The sequence below is a fragment of the Amblyomma maculatum genome, chromosome 1 (genome assembly GCF_055883805.1).
Source record: "Amblyomma maculatum isolate TAMU_Amacu chromosome 1, ASM5588380v1, whole genome shotgun sequence".
Classification (NCBI taxonomy): Eukaryota; Metazoa; Arthropoda; class Arachnida; order Ixodida; family Ixodidae; genus Amblyomma; species Amblyomma maculatum.
Window position 1 is genome coordinate 418,600,713 of NC_139344.1, and position 12,887 is coordinate 418,613,599.

Here is a 12,887-nt window from a genome sequence, read left to right on the forward strand (position 1 = left end):
CACGCAGGACGCACGAGCGCAGGCTCTCGGGAACCACGAGCGGAAAATTCGTACCAGTGTTTGAGTAAGCTTTTTTGTACAAAAAGCCGTCACGGAGACAAAAAGGGCTGGTAACTGTGGAATCACGCCAAGCCGCAGGTAGTGGCTCGAGGCTTATGTCAGTTTCTAGCGCAGTTCGCAGAGCCGAAGCTTCGATTACCTAAAGTACGACAGAGGCGATTTAGTGATCCAAGTCGACAGAGTCACAGTCGGTCGTAGGAAGGGAGAGACATGAAAGACAGTCTGCAGCGGCGTGTTTGTAGCCATTCTCGCATGAAACAGTAAACATTGAATCCGTACTCCTACAAACGAATCTGACAGACGACCAGATGGGCCACTAATTTTGACGAGCCAAGAGGGGGCATGATGATGCGTCACAACTGTGAAATGGCATCCATAGAGGTAGCAATGAAATCGCTGAACTGCCAAAACTACAGCCAGGCACTGCTGCTCCATAACTGCATTGTTACGCTTAGGTTTGCTGTGGCAACAAGTAGAATGCGCAATTACACGCTCGCCGGTTTGCAAAGGTTGTACGAGCATAGCACCGACACTATTCCTACTTACGTCAGTATGGACTTCCATCGGAGCGGAGGGGTCGAAGTGCCGTAGTATGGGATGTGACGTAAGTAGAAACTTCAGCTGGTGGAAAGAAATTGTAATTGAATATTTATTGAATAATATTTGCTTAAGTAAGTACTTAATTACCTATTATATTTACTAAATTGTTATTAATTCCTTAGGTAACTCAGTTCAGTTCAGTCGTTCAGTCGTGTACGACTCTTCGTGACCCTATGAATCACATCACGTCATGTTTTCCGGTCTCTCACTATCTTCCTAACATCACATAACTTCATCTGCAGTGCCTCGAGGATGCCATCTAACTATCGCGTTCGCTGCCTACCCATTCTCCGATGACCCACAACCTTTCCCAACACCAAATCTTTCTTCAGCGACTCCTCTCTTCTCATCACATGACCAAAGTAGCTGAGCTTTAACTTTAGAATTTGACCCTCCAATGAGCTGTCAGGGTTTATGGTCGACAATATCGACTGGTTTGATCTTCTGGCCGCCCAAGGAACTCTCAATAGTCTCCGTCAGCACCACAATTCAAACGCGTCAATTCTTCTTCGGTCAGCCTTCTTCACAGTCCAATTCTCGCATCCATAGATCACAACTGGAAATACCATAGCAAGAGTTATACGGATCTTGGTTGGCAGACTAATGTCTCTGCTCTTTACTAAGCGGTCAAAGCTAGTCATGACTCTCTTTCTTAGATGCTAGGTGTCTCCTAATTTCATGGCTGCAGTCTCCGGGGTAATCTTGGAGCCCAAGAAGAGAAAATCTGTCACAGCTTCCACATCTTGTCCCTTAATGCTCCATGACTTGATAGGGCAAGACGCCATGATCTTTGTTTTTTTTTATGTTCAGTTTAAGCCCAAACTTCTCACTCTCTTCTTGTACGCGCATCAGAAGTCTCCTGAGTTCCACTTCACTTTCTGCCATTAAAGTGGTATCATCCGCATATCTAAGGTATTAGGTAAGTAATGATCAATAATTTGTTAGTGCCGGTTGATTGCTGATTTTACATTTTTGGTGAGGTTATACTCCTGTTATTACGACTGATTCTAGGTCCAGAATCAGCCTTTCGGTGCGTTACGAAATTTTATTTGACTCAGTGGCGGGAATTTACGGCATGAAGCGCTCCTGATTGGATTGGTAAAACGTTTATTCGGGGCCTGCAGTAGAACGCGTGCTAACGCGCGGCCTGGGTCCCCGCTCGCCGTGGCCGGCTCGCTGGTTCCCTGCCGGGCCAGCGCCTTGATGACCTGCTGGACGGCCCAGAGTTATTGCTCTTGATTGTCGCTACCTGCGGCTGCTTCCAGTCGCGGCGGGATCCTCCCAGACTTAGCTTCTTCCTGGTACTTGGTACAATTCCACAGCATGTGTGCGAAGCCGGTCGTCTCCGTTCGGCAGACTCTGCATTTGTCTGTCGGGTGCGTCTCGGGATACATTCTATGCATCAGCGACGGGCTGGGGAGTGAGCTCGTCTGTAGCTGTCTGAATAAAACGGCTTGCTCTCGACTGAGCCCCGAGCAAGGGGGTGGAAGAGTTCTGCGAGCTAGGCGGAACACTTGGTTATTTCGTTGTAGTCGGTCATTCGGTCTTTGGTGCTAAACCACAGCGGCCAGTCGACCGAGGCGCGGTCAGTTAGCGCGCGCGCCTCGGCGTGTGCCGTCTCGTTGTGGTTGGCGTTGCGGTCTGACTCCTCGCCCGCGTGCGCCGGGAACCACTTGATTCTCACTTGTCTGCTGCCGTCGTCGTTTTTGGTCGCCTGCAGTATGCGCACAGCTTGTTTCGCTATCCCGCCTTTGGCGTAATTTCTCCCCGCCTGCCTCGAGTCGCATAGCACTGTGTGGCAATCGCGGTCGGCGATGGCCAGGGCGATGGCCAGGGCGATGGCCACCTCCTCCGCTTGCTCTGCCTTGGTGCATCTCGTGCTGGCGGTCGTGCGAGCGGTGCCGGTCGCGTCGACGACGACCGTCGTGAACCCGTGTATCTTGGCATACTCAGCCGCGTCCACGTAGCGTGCGTGTGTGTCGGCCGCGTGCTAGTCTATCAGCGCCTTGGCTCTCGCTGCTCTCCTCCCTTTGTTATACTCCGGGTGCATGTTCTTCGGTACCGAGTCCACTCTGATGTTGCGCCTAATCTCATCGGGGACGGGGAGCTGCGTCTGCTCCCTGCCTTGATATCCAATTCCCAGCTGGTCTAGGATTTTCCGGCCGGCCTTGGTCGTAGACAGTCTTTCGAGCTGTGCGGCACGTTGGGCCTCCGCTATCTCCTCCAGTGTGTTGCGCACCCCTAGCGGCAGGAGGCGTTTGGTGCTCGTTGTTTCGAACAGTCTCAGTGCCGTCTTGTAGGCTCTGCGGATGAGTATATCTATCTTGTTTCTCTCGCTCTTCTTCCACTTGTGGTAGGCCACCACGTACGCTACGTGACATATGACGAACGAGTGGATCAGTCTGATCAGGCTCTCTTCCCTCATTCCACTTTTCTTGTTCGTGACTCGTTTGAGTAGTCTCGTGGCGTTCGCCGCTTTCGCAATGAGCCGGGTGACGGTCTCGCCGTTTCTGCCGTGCGTCTCGATCGTCATCCCCAACACTCTGATCTTGTTGACTGTTGGGATCGCGTTTCCCTCTCTGGTCTTGACTTTGATTGCCTCGTACTCTCTCGGGCTGCTCTTGGGTTAGCGGTGCTTGACGGGCGGGTAGACGAGGAGCTCCGACTTGCTCGGCGAGCATCTGAGCCCCGTTCCGTCGAGTTGGTCTTCGATCGCATCAACGGCCGCCTGTAGGGTGGATTCGATGTGGGCATCGCTGCCCCCTTGACCCACAGCGTTATGTCGTCCGCGTATATTGTATGTCGGACTTCCTTGATGTTCCTGTGCCTTTCGGCCACTCCTATCACCACGAGATTGAAAAGCACCGGCGAGATGACAGATCCCTGATGTGTGCCTGTGCTTCCCAGCTTCTTCTCCTGTGCTTGGAGGTCCCCCGCTCTGAGATCGGCCGTTCTGTCCGTTACGAAGTCTTTGATGTAATTGTATGATCTCTCTCCCATGTTGAGTTTCGAGACTTGGGATAGGATCGCTGAGTGCTTCACCTTGTCGAAGGCGCTCCGCAGGTCGAGTCCAAGTACTGCTTTGTTATCGCCAGTGTTGCCGTCGATGATCTGGTGCTTGAGTTTTATCATGGCGTCTTGGGTACTTAGATGCTGCCTGAAGCCAATGATCGTTTCCGGGTAGAGATCTTCTTTCTCGAGGTATTCTTGCCACCTGTCCTTGCCCACGCAAGATGTGAGCAATATGGGTCGGAGGTTATCCGTGTCGGATGGCTTGCCCGGCTTGGGGATCAGGATGATCTTGGCCTTCTTCCACTGCGTCGGCAGCGTTCCCGTTTTCCAGCATTTGTTGTAATAGCTCGTGAGGCTTTCTATGCATTTGTCGTCGAGGTTCTTAAGCGCATTGTTGGTGATGCGGTCCAGCCCGGCCACCTACCTGCTGGTGAGGTCCTGCAGTGCCGTGCGAACTTCTTCTACGTCTATATCTCTGTCGAGACGGGCGTCGGGCAGCCCCCCGTACGGCCCATGGCACTCCGTGAGCGTAGTCGGCAGGTATCTGTCGCTGATGCGTTTCGTCACCTTATCGGCGCCGTGTTTAGTGACTTCTCGATTGATGTGTTTCGCCAGTCGGTCCCTTTGGTGTGACTTAGTCTTGGTTTCGTCGAGCAGATGCTTCAGCAAGTTCCATGTTTTCCCGTTGTGCATCTGGCCGTCGGCAGCGTTGCATATCTCGTTCCACTGTTGCGCACATAGCGTGCGACAGTGGTCCTCGATTGCTCTGTTGAGTTCTGCGACTTTCTTTCGTAGCCTACGATTAAGGCGTTGTTGTTTCCATCTGTTGAGAATGGACTGCTTGGCCTCGACAAGGTGGGCCAGTCGGCTATCCATTCTGTTCGTTTCGAGGCCTGTTACTATGTGTGCCTCTGACCTCACATTGGGAAATCTTACGACTTTAAGCCTCGAACTTTTTTGCCAAACCTCCAACGCGCAAAAAACAGTATTATCATCATCAAGCTTTCCATGGAGAGCGCGTACATCGCGAGCGTGAATGAGCTCTCGTGGAGCGAAGAGGAAGAAAAAGTCTGCCACCTCAGCCAGACTGCTGCCACTAGCCTGCCGACAGCGGTGTTTGAGGACGCAGATCTTTTCTACTGAGGACCGCAGACGCTGTCCATTCGGCATGTTCCTGCTGGCGGTGCACCTCGTCCGCTTCCCGCGTCAGGCGCTCGTGGTGTTGCTGACGACCAGCGTTGGTCTACTTTGGATGCTGGCTCAGCGCATGTGGTCGGTTAAGGCAGCCCCCGAACCGCTGCTTGAGGACCGCTTCCGGGAATACACCGTACGCCTGCTGCACCGATCGGCTGTCGCACGCAACACCTTACTGTTACGTTTCGCCCTGCCCAGAAAAAATCAGGTACGTTCACTGCAGTAATCAAGCACTTTAATAAGTTCGGTTTTCCAGCTAGCGGTAGTTAGCGCTACAATGTAACTCCACCCCTTACGTCATTTGCACCACGTCATTTAGCGTCATATTGTTGGTTGATTTGCGATTACTGACGCGAGTAGTATTGAAGATGAAGCTGGCGCCATAGATGCCATTCGATGCCGCTCGCGTCAAATCTACCAGTCATTTGGACGTCAAAGGTAAAACAAAACTGGTTTAACTGAGTTAAATTTAGTTTCAAGAGCGTAAGCCATCGACCGCAGTCGCTGTTGTTGCTTCGGTCTTGGCTCGCTTTAGCGCTTAGTAAGCTTCCCGGTAACGAGCCAGTCGGCCTTCTCATACGTTGCTCGGTGGTCTAGGCGGCATGTCCGACATGGCTGCGGCATCATTGGTCATTGCTCACATTATTTATTTATTCGCTCAACACTACGCCTGCGGACCTGGCCCGCACTCGCATAGATGATGTACAAGTGTGCATGACGTATTTACCTACTTAAATGAAGGGGTGGTGCAGATGAAACTTTATGAAGACGACGATGTTCGCTTCACAGCACGAGTGTGTTTTGCAGTTTTACACGAGATGTGATCGGCGGCGGCAATAGCATAGGCGACAATGTTAGCGGCATAGCGCACGAGTTCAAGGTCGAATGTTCGGAGCCAGATGACCTAAGGTTGCACCGGGAAGCAGTGCAGTTTGCGCTCTAAAAATAGTCGGGTCTGACCATTGCTCTTCTTGACCTTTCTTATTGCTTGACCGTTGCTCTTCTTGACACACTAGGCCCTCTTCCTTTCCATGGTAGTGGGTAATGGGCGGTTTAAAGACATGTTGCGGGCAGAGATCGAACACTTTAGATGCGCGCAGTACTGTGCAACATCGACGTGTCTTTATTATCATCCATCACTGTGTGCTCTTTCGATTCTTACGATTTTATCATTCATTTCTTAGCGAACGTATAATGGGAACTAATAGAAATATAGATTGCGAAAACTGAACCCATTCAGCCGTTGAATTCGATGAACAGATGTCGGTATCAAAAAAAAGTTAGCGGGCCGTATGGTGGTTTCAGGGTCTATATTAATTTAGATTTTAGGCCAGCAAATAAGGCCGAATTGTTTTGTGCATCATTTTTAGCCGCTTGTCGGTAATCTGCATTACAATGCGGCTTGCTTAAATGTATAGTAGATACGTTAAATTTTCCTGATTTACCAGTATTTGTGAACGTACTGCTCTTTAGAATGATGCCAATTTGCTTCGGAAAGTATGGTGGAAGCATTATTAACATAATTTAGACCTAATGCATCATTTTTGCACCTTCTCGCTCTCTCTCAACTCCCAAATAAACTTTAATATGCACTGGTGGGACACAATGTGCATCTCAAGTTTCATTTCATGTTCATATCATTTCAGTAGATTGTTACCTTATACCAGCCGCATCTTAAATCAGCAAGCAACATTCGGGCAAATGATACTGCACAATTTCAGTTCTTTATATCATTTTTAGTACTTGATGAGGTAACCCGTTTAGTTCTACCGGTTGGATTGTTACCAATACCCTGAGGACCATAGATGATTAAGCACGAAAGTTACTACTGTTTATTACAATAGTGTTCTATGAAGAAGTTGGCAGATGATCTGGTTCTCTCTTCCAATCCTTCCACCGGGCAGATGCTCGGGTGCGGTGTGGGCCAGCACGTGTACTTGATCATTCGTCGACCAGGCCGACTGTTGATTCGCCCGTACACGCCGGTCAGCCTGCGCGACCACCTGGGAACATTTGATGTCATCGTCAAGGTGTACCGGCAGGGCTCCTCCTTCTCGTTCCCAGCCGGCGGGATCATGTCGCAGATGCTGGACCACATGCGGGTCGGAGAAACCATTGAAGTGCGTTAGTTCTAGTCACTCGCATAACCTAGAATTTCATAACCTCAACAAGAGTGCTGTATACATTTTATAGTTGTTGCAATAGAAGGGCAGGATGGAATCAAAATTACGGAGAGCTGAAGGACCAGTGGTATGTAATCTAATAGAACAATCAGTTCTTAGGCAGTTTTGTGTGCTGTATACAAGAGTGCTGTATACATTTTATAGTTGTTGCAATAGAAGGGCAGGATGGAATCAAAATTACGGATAGCTGAAGGACCAGTGGTATGTAATCTAATAGAACAATCAGTTCTTAGGCAGTTTTGTGTGCGTAGCTATTATCTGTTCTCAGCACATTACACAGTGGGCTGTTGCTGTGGAAGCGAAGTTATTACTTCACCTTCTAGTACAGTACCGAAACAAATTACTGTGCAACGCGATAGATATTTGTAGCCTGCATGGACTAGACGCTGTACACACTGCGCACGACACGTCTTTATCTTACCGTCATAATTCCTCACGCTAGGCCATGCTTTGTTAGTGTGTTCTCTGCTGGTTTTTCTGGTTCTATTTAGTGGTTCAAGCAGTCTTCGCAGCGTACGTACTTTGCCATATTTACATAAGACAGTTTTGCACTTAAGCTATTTCTTTTAGATATGCTAATATGTCATAATTAAAATGTTATTTCCAACGTTTGATCACAACGAATATTCTTGAACAGAAACCTGAGCAACTGTGTGCGATAGGCGCTCTTGACACTGCGGAACCTGCAGTAATATTATGCAAATTAGGCGACAAATATTGCTGCAGGCCTGCGTACCGTTGGTCGGCCAATGAAAAGCTGAGGTGTCATAACTTCTCTTTTGAGACCCATCATCTTTGAGGAAAATGTACCGTGCTTCCAACTTGTGTTAGTGTAGTGATAAAGTGTGTTAAAATTTCGCGATTCGACAGAGAGCAACTTCGAGGATGGTTGGTATATTGTCACGTGTCTCGGAGCGTCAGGAGAAGGAAGCAAAGACTGGGGAGAAGAAGAAACAGAAGCTGGTGTTTTCTTTTCAAGAGCGCCGTCACTTTGTGCCGCCACGGAATTCGACACACCTTCTTCGAAATAAGCGAGTTTCATGCCACGAGTTAACATGACTGGCTCGTCTGAATACTTCACTGTCCCCAACAAAGTGTACCCTCTGGTAACTGAAACTATTCAACGAGGCACCAAGACACTCTTCTTTGCCGCCATACCCTCAGCCACTCCTTACGAAGTATCCCTATTTCTCCTGCGATTTCCCGTCCTGCAACATGGCCCTCCTCGAGTTCTGATCAATAATCGCGGGCGCCAATTTACGGCAGAAGTTACTGAACTCCTTCGTCTGCGTGCCTGCGGTTACTGTCATTCATCGCCGTATCAACCTCAAGCGAATGGGCTTATTGACCGCACTAACCGCACTCTGGCCACTATATATCGCAGGCAGCACAGACCATTAACCCAATATTGGAAGTGTGTTGGAAATCCACTGGCCCCAATGTAGGAGCAGGCATCGCCAACATAGTACCAATATTGGGCGCATGAGCTGTGCTGTCGGGGATGTTGGCGATGTGCGTGGACTCTGATCACAGAACTGAGATGACATCCTGCCTTTCATTAATACCCGTATAATACTTCTAAGCACGAGGCTACTGGCTACAGTCCGTTTTACCTCCTTTATGCTCGAGTTCCCCGCAGCTGTCTCGACACCATTCTTCCTTTCTCCCTCCACAACCTACCTTCTATCGCCGTCACTCCATGTCAAGCTGAAGAATCATGCCGCATTGCCCGCCTACGCATACTGGACTTGCAGGAACGCTCGAAGGAGCGTTATGACAACTGACGCCCACGTGTTTGTTATGTTCCCGGTGATTGAGTGTTGCTGTGGACGCCACTGCGCAAGCGCGGCTTAGCCCAGAAGCTACTGTTTCACTATAGCGGCTCTTTTGTCGTTGTGGAGCGCCTGATGTGACGTGAATTATGTGTTTTCACACTGCACTGCAAGTATCCGATGCTCACACAGTACGCATGTGGTGCATGTCGCCCGGCTAAAAAAGTTCAATCATCGGCACCCTACTTAAATTGCTTGCCCTGGGGGCTCCGTCTGCAAGGGGGGAAGTGTCAAGTGCCTCGGAGCGTCAGGAGAAGGCAGAAGAAGAGGCTGGAGAGTAGAAGAAGAAACAGAAGCTGGTGTGCTGGTGTCTCTTGCGGACTCGCATGGCTTAGGCTATACTAATCATCATCATCATCATCACCAGCCTGACTATACCCACTGCAGGGCGAAGGCCTCTCCCATATTTCCCCACTTAACCCGGTTCTGTGATAGCTACATCCACTTGACCCTCGCTATACTAATACCCCCCGTTAAGTAATGAGTATGTAACAATATCGGTTTCGCTGAAATATATATTCTCCTCTACTTTGTGGAACTCCCATTTTGAGGTATAGTATCCGTTGTAACTCTGCGCTGCAATTGTCTAGCTTATATCTGTTCCTTTAAGTGCACCGTTACGTCTTTTCAACTGGCACCCCCCCCTTCCCCCCCCCCCCCCCATCCTTTTCCTTTATCCACAAGACGCATGTTTTGGCCATTCTTTGCAATGCCCACTTCGGCGCAGGTTCAGGGCCCGAAGGGAAAGTTCCAATATTTAGGTCGCGGCCGGTTCGTAACGGACAACGGCCGTGTCCTGTGCCTCGCTTCGCATCTGGGCCTGATCGCCGCAGGCAGTGGAGTGACGCCCATGCTTCAGCTGCTCCGCCACATGTTTTCCGACCCGAATGACGTTACACGCATCCTGATGTTGAACGTCCACCACTCTGAGCAGGACATCATCATGCGCCAGGAGCTGGAGGCCTACGCCGCAGAGCACCGTAGGACCTTCAAGTACGTAACCGCTGACCTTGTGAGACTGGCGCAGCTAGCTGTTTCACAGTCCATGTACGGCGGCAACCATAGAGAGCATGACAACAATAACGCTACCAAAGGATGTATTGGGGCCGGTAGTATATCTTGTTAAGAGAGTTTAGTAATGGTTCGCTTTCTAAACCTAGTAGTTCAGCATGGACAATAAATAGCGCCACTGAAGATGGCGAAAAATTATTTATTACATGACACTCGGTGCGTATAGCTTTCGCTGACAGCTATATTGTGCTGGTTTATTTTGAGAAGATTTTGTGAAGTCAACATTGATGTCCCTCGCCGTGATGGTATAGTGAAGTCAGGCCACTCTACTGCTGAACACAATAACACGGAATCAAATCTGGGTCGTGGCGGCCGCTTTCGATGGCGGAGAAAAGCAAAGTGCCTGTTTACACTGCGATGTCAGTGCGCGTTAAAGAACTGCCGTAACTGAAATTTTTCAAGTCTTTGACTACGGCGTTCCTCGTAGCATGAGTTACTTTTGATCGTTAAACTCTATAAACTAAACCAAAGCATTGATGTATACAATCACACATCAAGATCACAATACGCGAGGCGAGATTCATATTCGAATATCCTATTGCAAACGCCTTGAGAGTATTTGTCATCATCTTTATTGCACTTATATGCGCCTATAAATGCTCACTTTGAGTCTGCAGCTTCTGACGAGTTCATCACTAATATTTTCAAGAAAGAGCGCACAACGATGACGCGCGGAAATGTTAGATGTGCGTGCATAGGTACAATGATTGCGTTTCCTTCGTTACCATCCACTAGTTACCGTACGATACCGTCCAGCACTGCTACTGCTAAGAGGTATTATAACGCTTCTTGATTCTTCTAGTGTTTGTAATCTAACAACTTTGCTTACAGGGAAACAAAACTATTGCACACTTGCTTCTTTGATAACGTAAATCTAAAGAACACTGTGCCTCCTGAGGCTGCGATAGGACGAGGAAATGTTACATCTAAGCTTGGCATCGGTTTGAATCTCTGCGTGGAAAGTATAACGCTCGAAGGGTGCACGATGGACGAAGGGTGCACGATGGGTGCACGATTAGGTGGCACTGATGGACATGCCGCCGGCAAAGGTGGCGATGAAAACATTCCGCCTTTGAAAGTATGACGCGACAGACGTAGTAGCTTCTTTCTGTGGCTAATATCTACTTTTCCGTAGATGTAATTTGAAACTCGCTTAATCACGTCTCTTATTGGTCTAAACTTTATGGTACCAGTATTCAGTGTGACGTCAGCGCTCGGAACCTTCGCATAGCTGAAATTTACTCTTCACTTTTAAGATCGAGTCGAAACGTCATTTCAATGTCATATAACGGCTACTCTCGCTAACAAATTCGCCTAATTTGAGCGATAAAATTTAGGCCTATAATCAGATTATCCGATCGAAGATGTACTTCGGAAAATAGAACTGGTTTCAACAAGAGGCTATCCGTGGTCGCGCTGCAAGCGCGAATGAAAAATCGCCGCTAGTGTCAAAGACTGCACTGTGAAACGTGTCCGACAGCCCACGTTTTTTACTAAGGTTGGGTTCAAACACGCCCTGGGTACAAGTGGTAGCTTAGAGTTTCCCGTAATCAATTACTATGTGGAGTTCCTCACAATGGAAAGCATCAATATGTGTGCATGGTGGACTTGAAAACACGTGCTGTGTTTCACTGATAACATCGGAAGCGTTCTGAATGCCTGTGACTGTGCGCGTTACTCAATTCCAAATGGCAATACAATTTCCCAAGAAACTCTCTCTAACGTAGAATTTCATACAGCAGGAACACTGTGTCCCCGCTAAGAAAATTTGTCTGAACACATCATATTTTCTCTGCTAGAACTGAAGCGATAATAATCTCTTACGCAGCTTATCATCAAAGTCATTCAACTGGTAACACGCACTGCCTCGTTTTAATCCAGACTTCATTTGTGTAGTTGCCATGTAAATATCAAATCATCTAAAGAATACTGCAACCCAGACGCCCTTTCATGAACATGTTCTGTGTTTGACACTTTACCTTGAGACTGCATGGAAACCGCGTTACGCAGGCTGTGCCACGTGTTGTCAGAGATGCCGGAGTTCAAGGTGAAGAAGTCGCCCGTCCAGTACCTCGAGGGGCCGCTGACGCAGGCCATCATCGAGGAGTTCCTGCCGCCGCCTTCTTCCTACTGCATCGTGCTTGTCTGTGGTCCACCCAGGCTCGTCAGCGAGGTCTGCCAGCCCGCACTCAGAAACATCGGCCACGAACGTGACCGCGTTCTCGTCTATTGAACGCCTCGCGTTGCTGCTCAGCTGCGCTCTCGTCACTTTTCTTTTCCTGATATATTAAGTAAATTTACTTGCTATACTGTATACACATTCTAACAAGGAGCATAACATTTTCGTAACTATTCCAGTCAGTAAAAAGTGGTCAGTGAATGTGTACAATGTGTTTTGATTACTATCGTTTCTGTCTTTTCTACAGCGTTTTGGTACACTTTACTTGTCCTAGATCGTACAGCGTTCAAATTGCGTTCTACAAAAACCTCTTTGCTTTATGTGAACAAGTATGGTCTATGCAGGAGTAAAAGATCCTTTTGGTTCACTTCTTTTATGCTGGGCTGGCTTAAAGCGCTTGACAGCGAAAAGCGCGTAATGTTACTTAGTGCTTTTCTTAGATCCCTATTGGAAGGTTTCTTTTTTTTTTTTGGGGGGGGGGGGGTCAGGAATATTTTTTCCGCTTATCTTGAGCACTTGTCTTGAATGCTATATTGCCAAATAAAAGCCCTTCACATCTTTAAGCAGACAATGTTCGCTGGTGTACTTTGACTTCTCATCTGGGTGCCTACAGAAAGTGACGCGATGCGTCTTCTTACGCTAGCGGATAACAAACATTGGTGTAGCCTGAAATGTACTCGGTACCTGTGGAGAAAATTGAACATGCGCAAAGAGCACGAAAACATATTTTACGTCGCCGCATTTACACTTTCCTCA

The 12,887-nt window shown here is 48.5% G+C and overlaps 1 protein-coding gene across 1 annotated transcript in view; it reads left to right on the plus strand.

The window, feature by feature from the left end:
* LOC146209192 (uncharacterized) overlaps nt 1-12,553 on the plus strand; it is a 32,859-nt gene extending 20,306 nt beyond the window's left edge. Inside the window, exons 4-7 of the mRNA XM_084597292.1 lie at nt 4,802-5,074; nt 6,771-6,986; nt 9,609-9,874; nt 11,963-12,553. Coding sequence (XP_084453418.1) covers nt 4,802-5,074; nt 6,771-6,986; nt 9,609-9,874; nt 11,963-12,185 — 978 coding nt within the window. The 3' untranslated portion in view covers nt 12,186-12,553. The remainder of the gene's footprint in view (nt 1-4,801; nt 5,075-6,770; nt 6,987-9,608; nt 9,875-11,962) is intronic.
* The last annotated feature ends 334 nt before the right edge of the window (nt 12,554-12,887 follow it).